The 21,610-nt window shown below is 44.6% G+C and overlaps 1 protein-coding gene across 1 annotated transcript in view; it reads left to right on the top strand.

The window, feature by feature from the left end:
- The first annotated feature begins 2,319 nt into the window (after positions 1 to 2,319).
- Positions 2,320 to 21,610, top strand: part of ACTR2 (actin related protein 2) — a 46,363-nt gene continuing 27,072 nt past the window's right edge. The window contains exon 1 of the mRNA XM_075863122.1: positions 2,320 to 2,490. Coding sequence (XP_075719237.1) covers positions 2,443 to 2,490 — 48 coding nt within the window. The 5' untranslated portion in view covers positions 2,320 to 2,442. The remainder of the gene's footprint in view (positions 2,491 to 21,610) is intronic.

Below are 21,610 nucleotides of genomic sequence, written 5' to 3'. Positions count from 1 at the left end.
CGCGTGTGTAATACTTTATTGGACGTATGTTAATTTACGGCACCTCCTGGCCTGTGTGCCATAAGGAGTAGTGGGCGCAACCCAGCGTCGGACTGGGGTCCACCAGAAGGAATAATTCTCATCCCCACCCACCATCTCCACAGATTACGTGCACATCCACTTGTTGTTATCATTGTACACATATGACATGTCGTCAAGAATGTCTAATAATTTGTGAATCACCCATAAGAAATAGACCCTGGTGACAAGTGCTGGGCACACAGGTCATCTCCAAATGGGGTTGTCTTCTGCTGGACCTTTTAGGACCCATTACTTAATCAGAGTCTGGCTAGGGCTGGGCAATTATGACATAAATCAAAATCACGATTAATTGAACATGTGACCTTGATTACGATTATTGAACGAATATTTAGCCAACACCCCTTTTTGAGTGCCACACCCCCTATTTGCATGCCACGCCCCCTATTTGCATGCTACGCCATTGAATTAATATTTATTCCCTGCTGTATACTACTGTATAATATACCCCCTGACACTGCCCCCACACAGTATATTGCCCCATAGTTCTCCCCACACATTATAACGCCCCTATAACTTCCTCCACACAGTATAATGCCCCTATAATTGCCCACCACACAATATAATGCCCCTATAATTGCCCACCAAACAGTATAACAGTATAATGCCCCCATAGCTGCCACCACACAGTATAATGCCCCCATAGCTGCCACCACACAGTATAATGCCCCCATAGCTGCCCCCACAGAGTATAATGCCCCCCACAGCTGGCTGCAACCACACCGTATAATGCCCTATAACTGCTCTCTACATAGTGTAATCCCCCCATAACTGCCCCCCACGGTATAATGCCCCACAACTGCCCCACAGAATAATGCCCCATAACTGCCACCTGCTGTATAATGCCCCATAGCTGCCTCTACATAGTATAATGCCCGATAAACCGGAGAAACAGAGTCCATATATATCAATGTATGAAACTAACTATCTTTATTAAAGAACAAAAATAATGCCCCCATAACTGCACCCCACACAGTATAATGTCCCCCATAGCTGCCCCCACACTGTATAATGCCCCCACAGCTGCTCCCTATAGTGCCTGATAAAGATAATAATATACATACTCAGGTAACCACGTTCCAACAACAAGTGGAGGAGATCCCTCTGCTCCTCTGGTCTGCGCGGCGCATACTGGCGCGATGACGTCACTTTCTCGATACATTGTGAATGGTAGAGCAGGGACCATACGGTCCCCTGCTCTACTATTGGATTCAACTGTATCTGCGTCCTGAAGCTACAGATACCATTTAAATCGGGGAAAAATAATTGACAAAACTGAAATTCTCAAGATGACGTTGATTAATTGCGCTGAATTTCGATTTTATTTTTCGATTAATTGCCCAGCCCTAGTCTGGGCCCACCGGAGGATCCTCTGGTACTCTAGTGAGCCAGGCCGACCCTGCCGCAACAACATGGTGCCTCTCACCCAATCACCTTTGAGGCGCTGTATCTAGCCCTACGTCCAATAGTATGAGCTTCTTATAGATGCTCAGTCTTTATTAAAGGGGTATGTCTGGCTCTGTTATGGAGGCACTATGTTATTTGCAATGTTATGATGGTACTATGGTAGGCTCTATGATGCGAGCTCTGTAGTAGCATATGTAGTTTGGCAAGTTTTCTTATGGGGCTGGCACTACTATGGAGGCACTAGGACGTCTCTGTTAAAGTGGCACTATGTATGGCAATGCTTTGTTTGCAGTATGGTTCTCTTTAGGGTGTATTTACACGTGCAGGTTTTGTTCAGGTTTTTTTTTATGCAGTTTTTTAAGTACAAATCAGGAATGGACTCAAATAAGAGAAGTAGTATCTGTCCTTTATAATTTCTCTCCCTTTATAATCCACATTTGGTTTTGCTGCATAAAAAACCTTTTCAAAACCGGATCAAAACCTACACGTGTGAATACACCCTGATGTACAGGAATTATGGGGCGTGGTCAGAATATTGGAGGGTGGGGCTTATATAAGAAAAATATACGGCCGCGCATTCACTTTCTCCCTTCAGCCATTAGTTCCAACTAGACAAGTGCGCATCTATGCGGTATGTTAGAGCAGCGTCATTGATCATAGAATAAATATACGCCAACAACAAAGATGGCGTCCTATGCTTCATTCTCCTTTGAATGGACAAGCCGGCTTTCCTGTCTACTCTGTCCAATCACCGTCACAACTCGCCCACTCTTACCGCAGGCGTCTCCCTGATTGGCTGAATGGGCGGAGGCTGCGCTTGACGCGTCAGATCACGTGTCTCCACTTACCGGAGGAGAAGGAGAAGGAGAAGTAGTAGTAGGTGTCGGGCGGGGGGACGCACTTCCGGTTTTGCCAGTCATTGAGAGCTTGGCGGCTCCGGCGGAGGGAGGCACTGATATGGACAGCCAAGGCAGGAAGGTGGTGGTGTGCGACAACGGGACAGGGGTGAGTCGTGAAGACCCGGGTACACACTGGGCGTTGGTTGTCACCACCCTCTATGTCTTAGCAGCCCACTCCCCCACAATCAGTGGCCATCTGCAGCACACCCAGTGCCAGCAGCGCCCACATACCAGTCACTGATGGGCCACTGTCAAGTCGTCCTGTGACACAATGCAAAAGCTATGATGTATAATATATAGACGTGCTTCCTCCTCTGATCATTGCCGGCATTATGTATAGCGCTGACATATACTGCAGCGGTGTCTGTCCCCAGTGCAGAGCACTATTTCCCAATCTCAGATTCATAATCCAGAGTCTAATTCATACGAGGCCAAGTGATCTGATCCTGGAGAAACCGGGCACCAGGGTGGCACTCAACATTACATGGAGAACTTAGACTGCTGGTAGATGGTGCCCCCGGTCACATTCAACCCCATGTCACCTATATGTCCCCATTCACCTAATGCTCTTCTGCATAAGCATCCTCCGTTTATTGCATAGAAGATATATGTGTGTGTGTGTGTGTGTGTGTGTGTGTGTGTGTGTGTGTGTGTGTGTATATATATATGTGTGTATATATATATATATATATTTGCATAACTCTTGCTGCATCTTATGTATGTATGGGATGTCTCAATATTTCCTATTAGTCTGGCAGTCTATGGGTTAAGGTCTTCCTGCCTGTCCCCGCCTGCTGGGGAGGGAGGGGAGCTGCAGGCCCCAGCCTGATCAAAAGGAGCTGCATACCTTGACATGTGTTGAGGTGGCAGCCAAATATTTGATTTTCCTAGGTATTATTGGACCCTAAAGTTTCCGATGGCCGATCACCCGGAGAGCGGTTAATGTTGTTTTATGTATCCACAAGAAATTTTCAGGAAACGTTTACCTGTTGTGGAATTATTTCTTCAATCCTTACCACGGGACCCTGATAGTAAAACACGTATCTGTGGCCATTACAGTGCCAGCAGGGGTTGTCACCCAGCTTTCCTAGATTCCAGAATGACAAATCTGCCTACTTATCTGACAATACGTCATATTGCAGCATAACTATACAGAGATTAACAGGGGATGTATGAGATTTACTTAAACTAGGCTGAGCTGCAGTACCAGACACAGCCGGTGGACAAGGAAGGCGCTCTTTCTCAGGAATAACAAGCAGACTCTTGTATAATCTCACGTGACCCCTTTAGATGCAGCTAGATTTGTTATCATGGTGACTTTTTGAACTATAATTTAACACTCCTATGTATAAGCCAACTATGAATTTACTAGAACTTGTGGGCACTCTGAGCAGGACTTGGCGGTCGTGTTTTGGGTACAGTGACAGGAAGAGGAGTGATTGGTTTTGCGGATTAGACTATGGGCTGTGTGACTTTAAAAGTAAAAAAAACAGCCGAAAAAATTTCTGATTGTTTTAGGTTCACCCTGAATTGTAAATAATTATCTTTGGTTTTTGCCTCTTAAAGGGGAACTCCCACTTTTTAGAAATAATGTTTAGCTGGTGACCAAAATTTCTGGTGCTTTCTAAACCTGCAGCATTTCCGCTTAAACTAGCAGACGATCCGCACCCTTTCCTGCGTTTTTTTTCCTGCAGAAAATGGTGCGGAATTAAGTCCGCTTTCCGCAGCAGGAATTGACATGCTGTGGAACAAAAAATACGCACCGCAGGTGAATTTGACGACTGAAATTTTACACAGTGTGTGGATGACATTTGCTCATTCACATCTACTTTTCTGCTACTGTATTCGGCTTATTGTCCGTCCGCAATTCCGTTACATGTGGACGAGCCCTTAACCCCTTCCCGACATCCGCCGTATATATACGGTGCACGCCGTGTGGGGGAATATGGAGCGGGCTCACGGGCCGAGCCCGCGCTATAGAGCAAGTGTGTCAGCTGTGTGTTACAGCCGACACTTCCGGGTAACGAGCGCGATCCCACTTGTTTAACCTGTTAAATGTTGCGTTCAATAGCGATCGTGGCATTTAAATGACTAAAAATGGGGGGCGACTCCCTGTAATGCCCCAACGGCCCCCCCGGAGCAAGATCGGGGGGTGCCGTTGGTTGGCATGACAGGGCTTCATAGGAGACTGTGAGAATCACGATATACTGCAATACATTAGTATTGCTGTATATTGTGCAAGCGATCTAACGATCGCTGGTTAAAGTCCCCTAGGAGGACAAGTAAAATACCGTAAGGCCTCATGCACGCGACTGTGATTTTTGGGTTGGCATGGGGGCGGAGTGTAACCTGCGAGCCGCCCGCAAAACGCGGGCTGTGCACATGGCTGCGGACATTATTTGCTATGAGCCTGGACCGCAGAACCCGGCTGTAATCAGACATGCCCGTTCTTCCTGTGGTCTGGGCTCCGGGGCCATGCACGGACCGTGGAAACCATGGTCGTGTGCAAGGCCAGATAGGAATGAATGGGGCCGCAATTCTCCCGTGGATTTTCGGGGGGAATTGCGGCCGCAAAAGCACGTTTTTTTTTTAACAAATTTTTAAAAAAAAGTAAATTTAAAAGCTCAAAGAAAAAAACCTTTTGCCATTTTCTCTCAAGCACAATGTAAAAAAAATAAAAAGCTAACTTAACTGGTATCGCCGCTTCCGTAAAAGTAAACTATTACAATGTATTTAGTCTGCACGGTTAAACCCGGTAAAAAAGAAAAAATTAACTTCAGAATTGCGGTTTTTTTGGTCCCTCCATCTCCCACAAAAAATGAAATAAGTGATCAAAAAGTCTCACGTACCCCAAAACGATGTAAATATAAACTACAGCTCACCCCGCAAAAAATAAGCCCTCATACCGCTAAATCGACAGAAAAATAATTTTATTTTTATTTTTAACAATCAGTTTTTTTCTTGTAAAACTAGTAAAACATAAAGAAAACGATATAAATTTGGTATCGCTGTAATCGTATTGACCCGCAGAATAAAGTTAACATGCAGTTTTTACCGTACGGTGAACGCTGTAAAAACAAAACCACCCAAAATGTTGAGGAATCGCTGTTTTTTTTTTCCTATTCCACCACACATTTTTTTTCTCGTTTCCCACCACATTATATGGTACAAAAATGGTGCTGTGAAAATCTACACCTTGTCCCGCAAAACACAAGCCCTCATACGGCAATATTGATGGAAAAATAAAATAGTTATGGCTTTTGGAAGGTGGGGAGGAAAAAACAAAAGGTAAAATCCGAAAAATGGCTGCGGAGGGAAGGGGTTAAAGTGCATGTTCACCGTTTTAGCTTCCATATAGGATCAATGAATATCAAAAGTAAAGTAACTTTGTAAATACATCCCATTTCTTATCTTGTACTGATCCTAAATTGCAGTTCGTCCAATTGCTTTGAAATCACTCTGCATTCTGTTTTTAATCGCAACCAGAACAGTGAATTGCAACAGTTGCGTTTTTAAAAAAAAATTATTATTATTTTTTTGCAGAGTTGCAGCTTTTCCGCCGCAAAAATCGCAACAACGGCTTTTTGTTGCGCATTTAGCTCCCCATTGAATTCAATGGGACAAACCTGGAACAGAAATAGCGGTGATTATACAAATGACATGCTGCGGATCTATTTCTGAGCGTTTTTTCCGCTCATCATTTACGCAGCGTGTGGGTGATATTTGTTCAAATCTCATCCTCTCTGCTGCTTCTGTATTATGCTGCTGATTTTCCGCAATGAAATCCGTTGCGGATAATCCGCAGTATTTACGCTGTGTGTGAACCCGGCCTAATCTAGGTTTTGACTCCGGATTAGAACTAGATGAGTAATGAAGTTTATTTACGAAGTTACTCAGCGTTTTATGGTGTTGATACACAGTAAAGTTTTGTTCAAAGGTGAATTCAAGCTTCAGGACGGTCTCAAACAGAATATTTTTTAACTATCGAGAGGTTCAGCCACTTCCGTCTTTTCTGTCAGCTGGCACCGGATGTGCTGAGTCAGTTAGGCCTTGTTCACACACTGCAGATATTGTGTGTAATTTTTTTATTTTTACTCCCCAACCAGGGAAGGAACCTAAACAGAAGAAATATATAAAGGAAGGCCTTATAGGTCTGCTGTCCTGGATCCAATTCTGGTTTTGGTTAAAAAAAAACAAAATACGTGCAAAATCTGCATTAAATTTGCACTGTGTGAACAAGGCCAAACATTTCGACCGCCATGTGAGTGACACCGCCGGATCATTACAAGAGCGTGGAGAACCACGACTGCCTTTATTGCTTAGCTGCGGCTAGAAGCTGCTGCTTTTTCTTACAAAGCGACTTCGGCCTTGACTCGGGTTGCGTGACCAAAGATCGCTGTGTCGCCCAGCCAGCATCGCCAGTAATGAAAGTCAATGTGGCCACGTTTCAACCAGCAGGTTCGGATTTCTTGCGTGTCGTGGTCACGGCAACCTGCGGGTCACAAAGCAGCCGCATTGACATTCATTGTCTGAGGTGCAGGCAGGACAACACGGCAAACTTTGGTCGTGCGTCCTGTGTCGCTGCCGTAGTCGGCGTGTGGCCTTATATATTGCGGCCTTCATGTCTACTCTAGTTTCTGTTTTATTAAAGAGGCTCTGTCCCCACATTATAAGTGCCCTATCTTGTACATGATGTGATTGGCGCTGTAATATAGATCACAGCAGTGTTTTTTATTTAGAAAAACTATCATTTTTGACGGAGTTATGACCTATTTTAGCTTTATGCTAATGAGTTTCTTAATGAACAACTGGGCATGTTTTACTTTTTGACCAATTGGGCGTTGTGGAGAGAAGTGTATGACGCTGACCAATCAGTGACCAATCAGCGTCATACACTTCTCTCCATTCATTTACACAGAATCCTGACACTTCGGTAACGTTTGTGCGAGATTTACAGCAAGGCAAGCGTAATCTCGCGAGATTACGCTGTAACATGTCATTTAAAACGAGATTACACTTGCCTTGCTGTAAATCTCGCACAAATGTTACCGAAGTGTCAGGATTCTGTGTAAATGAATGGGGAGAAGTGTATGATGCTGATTGGTCACTGATTGGTCAGCGTCATACACTCCTCTGTACAACGCCCACTTGGTCATATAGTAAAACGTGCCCAGTTGTCCATTAAAGTCATTAGCATAAAGCTAATAGAGGTCACTCCGTCAAAAATGATCCTTTCCCTAAATAAAAAAACACTGCTGTAATCTACATGACAGCGCCGATCATATCATGTACAAGAGAGGCCACTTATAATGTGGTGATGACAGAGCCTCTTTAACTTCCGTTTCGGACTTGGTAACTCTGGTTGTTTGTCAGTTAGAGGAAGTGCGGGGACAAAGGGGAACTGCGCACATCTAGAGCTCAACATGACGCTTTACTTCTGAGAAGGATAACCACCATTGTGCAAAATATTGGGGTTTGGAAAATACCTTTTGTCTTTCTGCAGTCAGCCCCTCGTGTTCCTCTAGCACCAGGGGCTGTACTGTACAGAACATATCATTTCTCTTATTTGAGAACTTCATGTTTAGGACTGGTTTTTTTTCTCTCTTTTTGATCTGCGGTGTGCCCCATACGTCCGTTTTGTTGCATTATTTATTCCTTTGGCTACTGGGGAACTGCCATAGCATTAAAAACTGCATTTTAACACTGAAGGCCTTGACCTTCATATCCTATAAAGGCCTGCGGACCCTCATCCATGGGCGACTGTGAGGGTAAACCAGGATCGGACTAGTTTGAGTTTTCCTTCCTGGTTCTTTCAGTTCCCCAAGAGAAAAGCGACAATAGATGTCTGTCAGTCTGGACGGCTGTGCACGGAGTCGCTTGGTCACAGTGCTGCCGTACAGGCCCCCTCAGGTGTCGCACGTGTGGAAATATTCTCCGTGGAGATATCCTCCGTATGAAAGCGGGGCACTTGTATGGGTGTTGTAATATGGATCTATACAACTTGGGTGGTTTGAAGCCGTAATCCGGCTGTGTCCATGAGCCCTAACTAATACCACCCAGTGTGATTGTGACAAGTATTTGATGTTCATTACCTATCATTTTCAAGGGATTGTCCAGGATTACAAGAAAGGTTTGCAGTTTTATTTTCCTCCAGAAGCCGCACCAATAGAAGTGCCACTTAAATGAGGATGAGCAGCAATACCAGACACAGGCCATGTAGAGGCGTGGTGCAGTTCCTAGACAGACCTCTTTTCTAATCCTGCATAGTCCCTTTAAGCTTCGCTATGTCCACTACTGGACAACTGATGACCCATCCACCAATTAGGTCATCAGTACATGATCTGTGGGGTCCGACACCCAGACCCTGCACCGTTGAGCCGCCTCCGAGCACCGGACGTACATTTCCAGAAGCAGTTAGCTCTGGCCATTGAATAGCGGCGAGCTGCCGTACTGCAGCTCTACTCCTATTCAAGTGAATAAGCTATGCAATGTATGGAGCCAACTGCCTCTGGCTCTGTAAATGGCATAATGGGCCATAACATCCGATGTTTGGAGACAGCCGGAAATGCTTAACGGTGCGGGGTATGGGTGTCGGACCCGCACTGATATACTGATGACCTATTCGGTGGATAGGTCTTCAGTTGTTTAGTAGTGGACAACCCCTTTAATTGTTTCTAAATATGTGGCTGAAATTTCCGACTTGGAAATTACCAGCTACACTGCCAAGTCTAATGACCGTGTATTCCTCACAAATGCACCTGTGTGTGGTGAGGGCATTCTGAGCATCCGTCTGTGGCACAGACTCTGTGCTAATGAGGAGGATCTCTCACTTCTTCACATTACTTTGGAATTAAAGTAATGGTCGACCATGTAATGCAAGGATGATCCAGGTCACCCTGAGCGAGAGCGGCTCTATTCTGGCTCATAGGGGAGAATCCCTAGTGTCAAACTGGGCCTCTTCCAAATTATATTTGGATTTAAAAAACAAAAACGAAAACATAAAAATTAATTTGTGATATACCTGCCATTCAAGTTTTTCCTCTGTTCACCCACTGCTGGTTTCCCTAGACCCAGCGTTACAACTAGCCAACTTTCTACGGGAGCCTTTCGATTCCTCGTTTACATGGCCATACGTCACTATGTACTAAGCTTCACTATGGTCTAGTGATGACCCCCATGCTGAGGGATACTGGCAGCAGGAGACAAAGGAAGAATACGGATGGTTGGAGTTTTCTACAGATCCTGTTGTCTTATTTGTGAAAATATATAATGGTTAGGCTGTGTTCACATCAGCGTCGGGTTTTGTTCATGGGGTTCCGTTAGACCTTCCCATCGGAGGAACCAATGAATGGAAAGCCAAACGAAAACCATAGCTTCCGTTCGCATTAACATTGATTTCAGTGGTAATGCTTGCGTTGCAATTGGCTTCCATTTGTCTCTATTCCATAAGGTTTGTGTTTTTTTAGCAGAAACAATTATTAGGCCGGGTTCACACGTAGCGTAAATACTGCTGATATTTCCGCAACAAATTTAGTTGTGGAAATTCCACCGCACAATACAGTAGCCGCAGAGTGGATGAGATTGGAACAAATTTCATCCACACGCTGCGTAAATGAAAAGCGTAAAAACCACTCAGACGTTGATCTGCGGTGCATTTTTCTTCCGCAGCATGTCATTTTGTTTTTGCGAAATCACTGTTTTTTTTATTTGGGTTTTCCCTATTTAGTTCCATGGAGAAGGTAAAACCCTCAACAAATAGCAATGTTGCGATATTTGCAGCGGAAAATCTGTTATTTTGCCAAACAAATCGCAACTCGGGAAGGAAAAAAAATAAATCTTCTACTTACCGAGAATGCCGTGCTGCTTCGTCCAGGCTGGCCTCCCGGGATGTCGCTTCATCCCATGTCGCTGCTGCAGCGGTCACATGAGATGAAACGTCATTCCAGGCTGCAGGACGGCAGAAGGTTTGTATGAAACTTTTTTGTTTGGTGCAGTTTTTCAGCCGGAATTCCCTGCGGCGACCAGGGCTGATACGCTGTGTTCTTGTGCGCAGCGTATCCGCCCTGTGCGAAAGTACCCGTAATGTGCATGGTAAGCGGTCTGCCAGTCAGTAATAGTGTGGCCCCTTTGTATGCTGCACGAAAGCAGTTTTCTTTCTCTTTTTTTTTTCTCATCTTTTTTAGCTGATGGAAATAGTTGACTCATCTTTCCTGTCCAGAACTTCAGAGCAGATTTGCAAGTTCCCCTAGGATCCTCTGTACTTCTTGCTTTAGTACTTGATGGTCCCTTGCCAACCCAAAGTAACCCATTCCGTTTTAGTTTGGCAATAGTCCATATTCTAAATAAAGTCTGAAAACCACAAGTATTTCTTGTGCACATCTGGCTGCTCGGCTCTGATGTCCGCGGACCGGTTTCAGGGCTTTTGTTCGGATAGTCTGTACAGATCTCATCAACTTTTTTTTTTAACTTTGCGACAGTTCCTGCTTCTGTTTAGTGTTTGCTCACAGACACGTTCATATTTGGCTTATATGGTTCCCATCATCAGTGTTGTCTGCGCAGGTTCACTTTAACCTTTTAATGACCGGGACTGAATGGGCAGCTAAGCTTTTTTTTTTTTTAGTTTTGCCTCTTGCTTTAGCAGACATAATTATTTTTGTTTAATTGACATAGCTGTTTGAAACATTTTTTATTGATTTTTGTGCAAGAGAAATTGTATCTTTTTTTTTTTGGTGCAGTTTTAGCCCTTATGCACATGACAAGGTTTCCCGGCCCTGTGACGGCCGTTCAAAAAACGGCCGTCACACGGCTGCAGTAGGATCAAGAGACCCCTAATGGGGCTATTCACACGACCGATTTTTTTTGACGGCCCGGGAATCCCGGCCGTCAAAACATGGGACATGCCCTATTTTCGGCCGCCCGCCCGGCTCCCATAGAAGTATGTGGGGCCGGGTAATACATGGCCATCAGTTTAATGTGCTCCAAGTGACGGCTGTGTTTTCCGTCGCTCGTGCTCTCTCCTTCTCCTCCCCACAGTGCGATGTGCATGTGAGGAGGTGGTTATTTTTTTGCTCCCTGTAGGAGCGGAATCCCTAATCCCTGGCCACCGCTTCGGCAACGCTGTGGCCGTGGATTGGGGATTCCACTCCAGGAGAAGTCCCTGACTTCACTGTGTCCATATGTGGACACAGTGACGTCAGGCACTTCTGAAGAAGAATCCCCGACTCTGTGGCCGGTGTCTCCACTCTAGGAGAAGTCCATGACTTCACTGTCCATATATGGACAGTGAAGTCAGGGACTTCTCCTGGAACGGTGGCGCTATCTACAGACAGGTAGGGGGTAGTGCCATCTATGGGGGGGGGGTGTAGAATTACCTACGGGGGGCGGGCCGCGTGCCGCTACCTACGGGGGGCGTGCCGCGAACTACGGGGGCGGGCCGCGACCTACGGGGTGGGCGTGCCGCTACCTACGGGGTGCAGTGGGTAGTGGCACACAGCCCCCCTATAGGTAGTACCCCCCCCTCCTCCATAGATGGTAATACCCCCCCCCTACCTGTCTGTAGATAGTTCCACCGTTCCAGGAGAAGTCCCTGACTTCAATGTCCATGTCAATATCCAATGACGTCAGGCACTTCCAAAGCGGAATCCCCAATACCCGGCCACAGCGTTGCCGAAGCTGTGGCCGGGGATTGGGGATTCCGCTCCTACGGGGAGCAAACAAATACTCTCCTCCTCACATGCACTTCGCACTGTGAGGAGGAGAAGGAGAGCGCGAGCGCCGGAAGTCACGGCCGTCATTTGGAGCACATTCAAGTGATGGCCGTCTATTACCCGGCCCCAAAGACTTCTATGGGGGCTGGGAGAACGGACGAAAATAGAGCATGTCCCATTTTTTGACGTCCGGGTTTCCCCGTCCGTCAAAAAATCGGTCCTGTGAATAGCCCCATTAGGGGTCTATTGTTCCTACGGCAGCCGTGGGACAGGAAACCCTGTCGTGTGAATAAGGTCTTAGGCTACCTATAAATTTGTGTGTGCATTTTTTATTTTGCCGTAAATATAGAAAAAATTATTATTCAGCATTTTTTTTTTTTTTTACTGTTTTACACTAAATAACCTTGTAAATGAATTCCTCAGGTTATGGTTGTGTGAATACCTAATGTGTGTTGGTTTTGTCTGACACAGGATTCCGCTAATATTGATCACATCTACGTTATGAACTTAGATGTGGCTGGAACCTGTGTCAGAGACACGCAGGACCCGTTCTCAGCCGAGTTGTCAGTTCAGCTAACGGTTTCGGCTGAGAAGCTGTATCCTTTTATCCTTCAGTCTTCCTTTTTTTTTTTTTTTAAAGAGGCTCTGTCACCACATTATAAGTGCCCTGTCTCCTACATAAGGAGATGGGCGCTGTAATGTAGGTGACAGTAATGCTTTTTATTTAATAAAACGATCTTTTTTCACAACGTTAGGAGCGATTTTGGTTTATGCTAATGAGCTTTCTTAATGCCCAAGTGGGCGTGTTTTACGTTAGACCAAGTGGGCGTTGTACAGAGGAGTGCATGACGCTGAGCAATCGGCATCATGCACTCCTCTCCATTCATTTACACTGCACTAGCGATATAGATATATCACTATGTGCAGCCTCATACACAAGCCCTAACATTACTACAGTGTCCTGATAATGAATACACATGACCATCCAGCCTGGACGTCATGTGTACTCAGAATCCTGACACTTCTGAATCTCTTTTTTTGTGAGATACCAGCAACGGATACGAAATCTTGCGAGATCTCGGAGCTAAACGAGATTTGGTTTCACTTGCCGGAATCTCACAAAAAGAGTCAGAAGTGTCAGGATTCTGAGTACACATGACGTCCAGGCTGGATGGTCATGTGTATTCATTATCAGGACACTAGTAATGTTAGTGTTTGTGTATGAGGCTGCACATAGTGATATAACTATATCGCTAGTGCAGTGTAAATGAATGGAGAGGAGTGCATGATGCCGATTGGTCAGCGTCATGCACTCCTCTGTACAACGCCCACTTGGTCGAAAGTAAAAGTACGCCCACTTGGGCATTAAGAAAGCTCATTAGCATAAACTTAAATCGCTCCTAACGTTGTGAAAAAAGATCGTTTTATTAAATAAAAAGCATTACTGTCCCCTACATTACAGCGCCCATCTCCTTATATAGGAGACAGGGCACTTATAATGTGGTGACAGAGCCTCTTTAAAGCCTGTTCTCCACTTATGACAAACCTAACCTGATATATTAACTCTGCTGCCATTGCTATATTGCTTGCCAAAAAATCGAACACTCGTTTCCCAAGGATGCAATGTCATTCCTAGAGACTTCTGATGGGATAGTAGAAAAAGATGATTGTATAGTAATAGCTATGCGTAATCTACAACTAAGAGGAGACTGCAGGGTCTCTCGGTGACAACGGCAGGTTACACAGGATGATGGAGAGCTATTGTAGTCACCTGATTTATCACGCTGTATTGCCATGCAACAGTCCAAGAAAATATATTCAGAAAGCCAGAATATACAGCACAGACTTCAGATGTTGTCCATTAACACAGGGGAAACTGATTTCCAACTCTCTCCACTTTAAATAACCAGAAAACGGGCAGAAGATTCACAGATATCTATATGGTGGAGCTGAAACATTGCTAGGCTTTAAACGTAGGCAAATGTAAACCACAGATTTTTTTTACTGGACCTCGCTGGAGTGCTGCAACCTTTTTTCTTTCCACATACGGTACTTTGCACCCCCTACTTTATTACACGAGTGGTGTTTCAATGGAATATTTTTTATGTGTGTGTGTGTGTGTGTATATATATATATAATTTTCTGTAGTGTGGTAACATATTTGCGGCGTCTGACTTGATTGTTTTGGATTTTGGCTCCCAACATATATTTGCGAACTTTCTGGTGGTGGAAAAGCTCCAGTATCAGGAAGGATCAGTAACCAGTGCTGTTCCCACTATATTTGAGTATATGGTTGTATGTTGCAGGAAGTGATGGAAGTTTTACTAAGTGTTGCTGCAGAAGAGCAGTTCAGCTGTGAAATTTGTTTGTACTGTGTTCATGTCCAGCGCGCCCCTTTAATAAGGAGACTGGACTGAACATACATTGTATTGAGCATGACTGTCAGAAATCCGGCTGTACAACATCACTAGATCCGAGTATTCATGTACCTAGCGAATAACACCGCTGAAAATAATGTGATGACACTTCATAATCTCAATTTATGTGTTTTTTTATTTTTTATTATTATTTACAACCAAAAATGTATAAAATGCAAGAGCCAAATCAACCTAAGTTTATTCTTACAGCGGATCTGTCACCTGACTATGCTGGTCCGCTCTCCTGTTAGCCAAAATGGCACAAAAATATATTTTGCTGTTTGGCTCATACGAGCATTCTGGTAATACACCGGACTCCTAGTTAAGAGTCCGGCGTGTTCATGAGGGGAGCGCTACCCCCGCCTAAGCCTCACCCCTCCTCCTGCATATACAGCAGTACATCATATACTGAGGCGGGCGGGAGAGCGTTCCCCCTCATGAATAACGGTAAGTCCGGTTCTGCGTATTCTGTCATCACTCCTATTGGCCAGTAAAACATATTTTCTTGTGTTGTTTTGGCTAATAGGAGAGTGGACTTGTCTCCGAATACTCTACTGCCCTCATATATGGCAGCGTAGTACGATAACCGATCCGCTTTAAGGTAAATCTCCATTCACTACGTCTTAGGTTCTTTAAGATCCTATCCGCTCCCTGTTCACCAACTTCCTGGCGGACTTGTGCTAGTACACATCAGCCAATCTGAACAATCTACGCTGCAGTATAAAGCATGAGGGAGAGGAAGAACAGTATGCGGAGCCTGCGATGAGACAGGAGTTAGTTTTCAGGCTACCTCTAATTTCCATTGGGTAATATAGGTAAACTGCAGTCACAGATCACAGCCTGGCACTAAAAGAGCAGAGCGAAAATGCAGCCCAGCAGTATAGAGAATACATAGCAGGTAAGCATTACCCGGGGGTAGAGACTTGCATAGAGTTTCTAAGCCCATAATGGACATCGGCTTTAACTGTTCAACCACACATTAGTTCTATCACTTCAGGCTTAATTAGTTACGGCAATGTCTATAGGAACGCTGCCCGCTATATGCGGCATACAGTACCACAAATACCTTACTAATGGATAGTGATCTTACCGGGTCCTTATAGTGCAAGTATCTGTGGACTATTTATTGGGGTTAGTGGAGTTTTTATTAGAATGCAGCATGCCCTATGTTTTTTTTTTTTCCTGGCGTGCAATGCCTAAAAAAAATATCATAAAAAATGACCAAGAAAATTCAATAAAAAAAGACTTCAAATTGCTGGTGATGTATTTTACATACGTTTTATAATGCAGAAAAAAAAAAACAATATAAAGAGAAGAGGCCGAAGTTGCAGTTTTGCCTCACGCCCACCCCTTTTTACGTCAATGGGGAAAGCTGAAGCATTGGAAGTTTTTATGTGCAGAACTGGAACCTGTTTTTTCAATAAAACTAGTTCTAGGAGCGTTTTATATTCAAGCAACTGCGATTGAGGGCTGTGTATTTACGTGAGGTTTTTTTTGCCGCAGTTTGTGCGCCGTGTCGTTATCACGAAAACTGTACCAACGCTATTAACCGGCTTCCAATGCTGCGTAGGCACTTACAATGGCTGTCGGCTGAACGCTTGTTTGACTATTATCTATACCTCCTGACACCCCCATACACATGCACGCTTGGCCGAGCGTTCATATGTTTTAATGGGGAGAGGGGAATAATTTGCTGCCAGACACCATTGGGAGAAGCTTCTCTCCTGCAGGACCAAAGGATCGAGCATGTTGAAATCATTTCGTTCCCCAAACATCTCTGGTTAGGGGAGGGTTGACCAGACCCCCTGAAATTCTGCTGAATTTCATCAAATGTTATGTGGGCACCCTAACACGTCATAGTAGCGTGTCAGATGATGGCGTTGGAGGAGAGCGAATAGTAGAGGTGAACTTTAAAGTGTATTAGGGGATTGCTGTGTGTGCGGCTTTCTAATATAAGGAACCTACAAAGTTGAACCTACAGTTTAAGCTGATCTTTCATACGTATTTTTGCAGCAGTCTTTGATCTAAGCTACACGGGACATTTTTAGTCACTCAAACGCACTACTATAATCTCTTGACGAACGTCGGCCTAATCTGGAACATATGTATGCCTATAGGACTTGCTGCGCGAGCGATCTATCACTCCATATACTGTGCTCACAATCGCCAAAGAGAAAGTCCCATATAAACGCCTAGTAGTTTACAATACTTTATAGCAGTGATTAATCTATTTCCCTTTGTAAAGTCGCAATGAGAGCCTATTTACACGGTGCAGTTTTTGTGAAAACACGTCAAAATCGTGACATTTTACTTTAATCGTGGCAATAAATCATAATTGAATCGTACCGTGTAAATCGACCCGAACGGTAAACCTAGACTAAAGAACTGCCTGCTGAAATTAGTTTTCGCTACTGTTTGTTCACTCAATTTCCCCCATTCCAGCTGAATGTATGTGAAGAGTAAGAGCTGATCAGCTACTGGATATCTGCAGCACCGCTCATCTCTGGAAGTTGTAGAGAAACAATAATGGACTGCGTAAAATTCAGCTCTGCCGGTGGTTTTTCCCCCTCAGAGAATGAACGGCGATTAGACTTATGGACGTTAAATTGTCAGCCAAAATGACGTCAATCCTTGTTTTCCAAAAAATTCTGAATGGATCCCAGATAAGTTGGAGAACCAAAATACTTGTAAATGAAGATATGTCGAATCCGGTAATTAAAAAAAATTACAATTAAAGAGCTTTGTCTATGTCCAGCCTATACCCCCTCCCCCCCTCTTCCTGGACGTACACCGTCAGGTACGGCATGAACCAATATGCTCTTTGTATCCGATCACCTTGTAAGATTGCCACCCGGATATCTCAGGTACAGGTAAACATTCTTCAGCGTCGACACACCCATTCATTCACAACCATAAAATGACTGGACCGAAAACTGGTTCAATTCCTCATTGACTGAACATTGAGGAGCAATCCATGGCCTATAGACCTCTAGCTGCTCCCATATAAGAAATTCACAGCACATGTAAATCTCCTGTGATCCTGCAATGTAGTATTCAGTTTTTGCAAACCGGAACTCAAGTCTCTTCTGCAGCTTCAAGAGGGGTTTTGTGTTTCGTCTTCCTGGTGACCACAAACGCTGCACCTCCCCCATTCTGAGCTTTTTACGTCCTGTGTGAGATCACTCTTGGTCATTTCCTTCCCTTTCAAACCCTTTCTTCCTCTTTTGTTAAGATTAATGTTTTTTTGTCAAGTCAAACTTTGTTAGTGAATTTATTTTATACACATTCTAGGCCTTTAGGGCTGGGTTCCGTCAGACCTTTCTGTCGGTGGAACCCATGAACGGCAAAGCCAAACGGAAGACATAGTTTCCGTTTTCATTACAATGGATTTAAATGGTAATGCTTCCGTTGCAATTAGTTTCCGTTGGTTTCTGTTCCGTAAGGTTCCAGTTTTGTAGCGGAAACCATAGCGCAGACGACTACGCTATTGTTTCTGCTAAAAAACTGAAGCCTTACGGAACAGAAACAAACTGAAAGCAATTGCAACTGAACCATTACGATTGAAATCAATGGTAATGCAAATGGAAGTTATGGTTTCCGTTTGGCTTTCCGTTCCTGGGTTCCTCTGATGGAAATGTCTAACGGAACCGATGAATGGATGTGGATTTAGTCCGCAATGACTGGAGGGGTCGGGAGCAGAGTCCGCAATGACTGGAGGGGTCGGGAGCAGAGTCCGCAATGACTGGAGGGGTCGGGAGCAGAGTCCGCAATGACTGGAGGGGTGGGGATAAGCAGCTGCTGTTTGCCATGTATGAATGTTGCCCCTTTCTCAGGATGAATAAAAGTGTAGTCAAATTGCAGTTGCATGGTATCCCAGTGTACTTTTCAAGGAAGAATCTAACATCCCCGAAGCATCTTTGCCCCAGTCAGTGTCTGCACACATTCGCAATTGTTCATGGACCGATGCTACTATAAGGCTGGGTTCACACGACCATGTTACGTCCGTAAAGTACGGAACGTATTTCGGCCGGAAGACCCGGACCGAACACAGTGCAGGGAGCCGGGCTCCTAGCATCATAGTGATGTACGATGCTAGGAGTCCCTGCCTCGCTGCAGGACAACTGTCCCGTACTGTAATCATGTTTTCAGTACGGTACAGTAGTTCCACGCAGAGGCAGGGACTCCTAGCGTCGTACATCACTATGATGCTAGGAGCCCGGCTCCCTGCAGTGTGTGCGGTCTGGGTCTTCCGGCCGAAATGCGTTCCGTACGCTACGGACGAAACATGGTCGTGTGAACCCAGCCTCATTGTTGAGTTTGACCAACGTTCTGCATATAGCCAGCTTAAAGGGAATGTGTCGCGAATTAAACATTTTTTTTTTAAGTGTCGTTACTTATTTCTATTATATTTTTTTACGTTTTTTGCTGTATTTTTTTTTTTTCTTCCATATGGTGGAAAGTATTAAAAATCAAATAATAATTTGACATGTTTTCCTCTGTTGGCCTCCAGGGGGGAGCACTTCCCAGAATTACAGCAAGGTGAATAAGGCAAAGCAACCTGACTCACAGCTGCTGTAAATGTGGGAGGGAATCTCACCCCCCCCCCCCCCTTCCCACCAGCCAGGAAAAGGTGTCTTCAAATTGCTAAGCAGTGTCCGGCTGCCATTTTGGGTGTTTTGAGATAATCACCATAAACCGCGCTACTCTTGTCCATGGGCAGTGTCTGGTTTTGCAAATTGTCCCTATTCATTTGAAAAGAATGAGCTGCAATACCAGAGCCTGTGGGCATGGGTGGCGCTGTTTCTTGAAATTAAAAAGCAACCCCTTACAACACGGGGTCCTTTCTCTCCTTTTCATTCATTGTTTTCCGTTTTGTATGTTTACTACTTTTCCTGAATGTGCAGAATATGATGGCACAATAGGTTATCATATTAATCTATAAAATGTACGTAGGTCGTGTCTGGAATGTATGGAGTTACCTATTATACACAGAACCAACACGAGTTCCTTATCTACACTTGTGAGCATTAACATGGCGCCCAGCCCTGCTGATCAAATGCTCCAGGAGACTTTGAGCCCTTGTTATTATTGATAAGACGAAGGTCTAGAAGCCAGTCGACTCTTACTCCACTACTGACAAAAGGCGCTTTGACTTGTTTGTAGAATAATCATTTATTCTATACCATCTAAGGCCCCATGCATCGGACTGTAAAAATCGTCAGATCCATTCACTTCTATTGATTTTGGACACTTTCCTGTATATTTATGGTAAGCTGACCGGGCCGTAGAATTGTACCGCAAAAGATTGGACATGTCCGTTCTTTTGCTTTTTACGGGCTGTGCTCCCATATTTTGTATGGGAGCACGGGCCGAAAATGCGAGCGGCTGTCCGCGGACGCCGCTGGCCGTGCCTGTAATCGCCGGCTGTGATTACGGGCACGGCCGTGTGCATGAGGTCTAACCATTTATTATATACCATCTAACCATATACCATTTTATATTCTGCATCATTATAGAGGGCTGGGATTGCATGCCAACATTGGTTGTGGGACAGTAGCATCTGTAGAAACGCATTGGGTTACACAATTTGCCCTAACCCTATAATAACTTAGAAATTTAACTTTTTTTTTTTTTTGTGGCATGCACATCAGGAATTATTTTATTTGTGGAAGGAAGTTTAAAAAAAACTAAATACTGAGGTTTTGCCCATAAGCTTCATCTCTCCTGACCTATTGCATTCCTCATGCAATACCAACGTTTTCTTAGAACTTTGCATTGTGCTGTTGCTCTGTTATTCATCCTGTAAATAATTTGACAACTGGGTGTTACCATTGACATTGTCAAGAGTGTGTCCCTACACTGTCGACACATCCTATCAACGACAATGTCGTGCATTTTTTGCAGGACTAACAGGAATGGCACAATGCAGAGTTATAAGAAAAGTTGCTCTAGATGGAATGCAAGTACTTACTGTTTTTTTTTAATTTATTTTTATTTTTTTTTAAGAAAAACCCTTTAAAGGGGTATTGTCGGAACCAAAAATATCACCTATCCACCGTGTAGGTAAATTTTTCTGAACGCTGGGGGCCCTACCAATTGCCCGAACGGGGGTCTCGAACCCCCAAATCATCTTCACTGCATCCCCGCAGTGAGGGGTTTCTTGAATGGAGCAGTGGTTGAGCATGCGCCTGCTGCTCCATTCAATGTCATCCTCACTGCAGTCAAGCAGTGGGGAAAACAAAGGCTTCGAGACTCCCGTTCTAACGATCGGCAGGGCCCCCAGCGATCAGAAAATTATCACCTATCCTTGGATAGGTGATAGTTTTTAATTGTGGGACAACGCCTTTAAGCCAGGATCACACTCAGTTTTGTTGCAGTTATTGGTTCAGAGTCAAAAGGAATAAAGGCTATAAAGAAAAGACTGATAGATCTCCTTTCTTTTGTCAACTCTCTTTTGGCTAAAAAGACTGAGCCAAAAACTGCACCAAAACTGCATGTGTGATCCTGGCCTAAGAGCGTATCTGAAATTTGAAGAAGCGCTTTCAATTTGATTTAACATTTAAAAGGCCGATACTGCTTTCTTAACCCGTTAGTGACCGCCAATACGCCTTTTCATGGCGGCCACTAATGGGCTTTATTCTGATGCATATGCCTTTTCACGGCGCTGCATCAGAATAAATAAACAGAGCAGGGAGCCGTTAAATCTCCCTCCTCTCAGCTACCAGAGGCAGCTGAGGGCTGGGGGCGTCCCTGCTCGAACGGGTGAGATCGATATCAGTATCGCTCTCACCCGTTTAACCCCTCAGATGCGGCGCTCAATAGCGAGAGTCGCATCAGAGTTGTTTTGGAGAGAGGGAGGGAGCTCCCTCTCCCACCGGCCCCCAGCGATAAGATCGCCGAGTGTCTGTGCCTCTGATGGCAGCTGAAAATACAATGGAGCGGACCTCAATAGTTGGTGGGCGTGCAACAGTTAAATTCAAAAAAGGCTGCCTGCCGGCAGAAATAAGCCCTGTTTTCCAGCCATTATTAAAAAGTAAAAATAAAAGTCTTTATTCAATTTGCAACAAGGACAGACTACATGAAATGTAAAAGTTAATGTCCA

The sequence above is a fragment of the Rhinoderma darwinii genome, chromosome 4, assembly GCF_050947455.1.
Source record: "Rhinoderma darwinii isolate aRhiDar2 chromosome 4, aRhiDar2.hap1, whole genome shotgun sequence".
In the NCBI taxonomy this organism is placed as follows: Eukaryota; Metazoa; Chordata; class Amphibia; order Anura; family Rhinodermatidae; genus Rhinoderma; species Rhinoderma darwinii.
The sequence above is the reverse complement of the archived record's forward strand: the minus strand, read 5'-3'. Positions and strand labels throughout refer to the sequence as shown.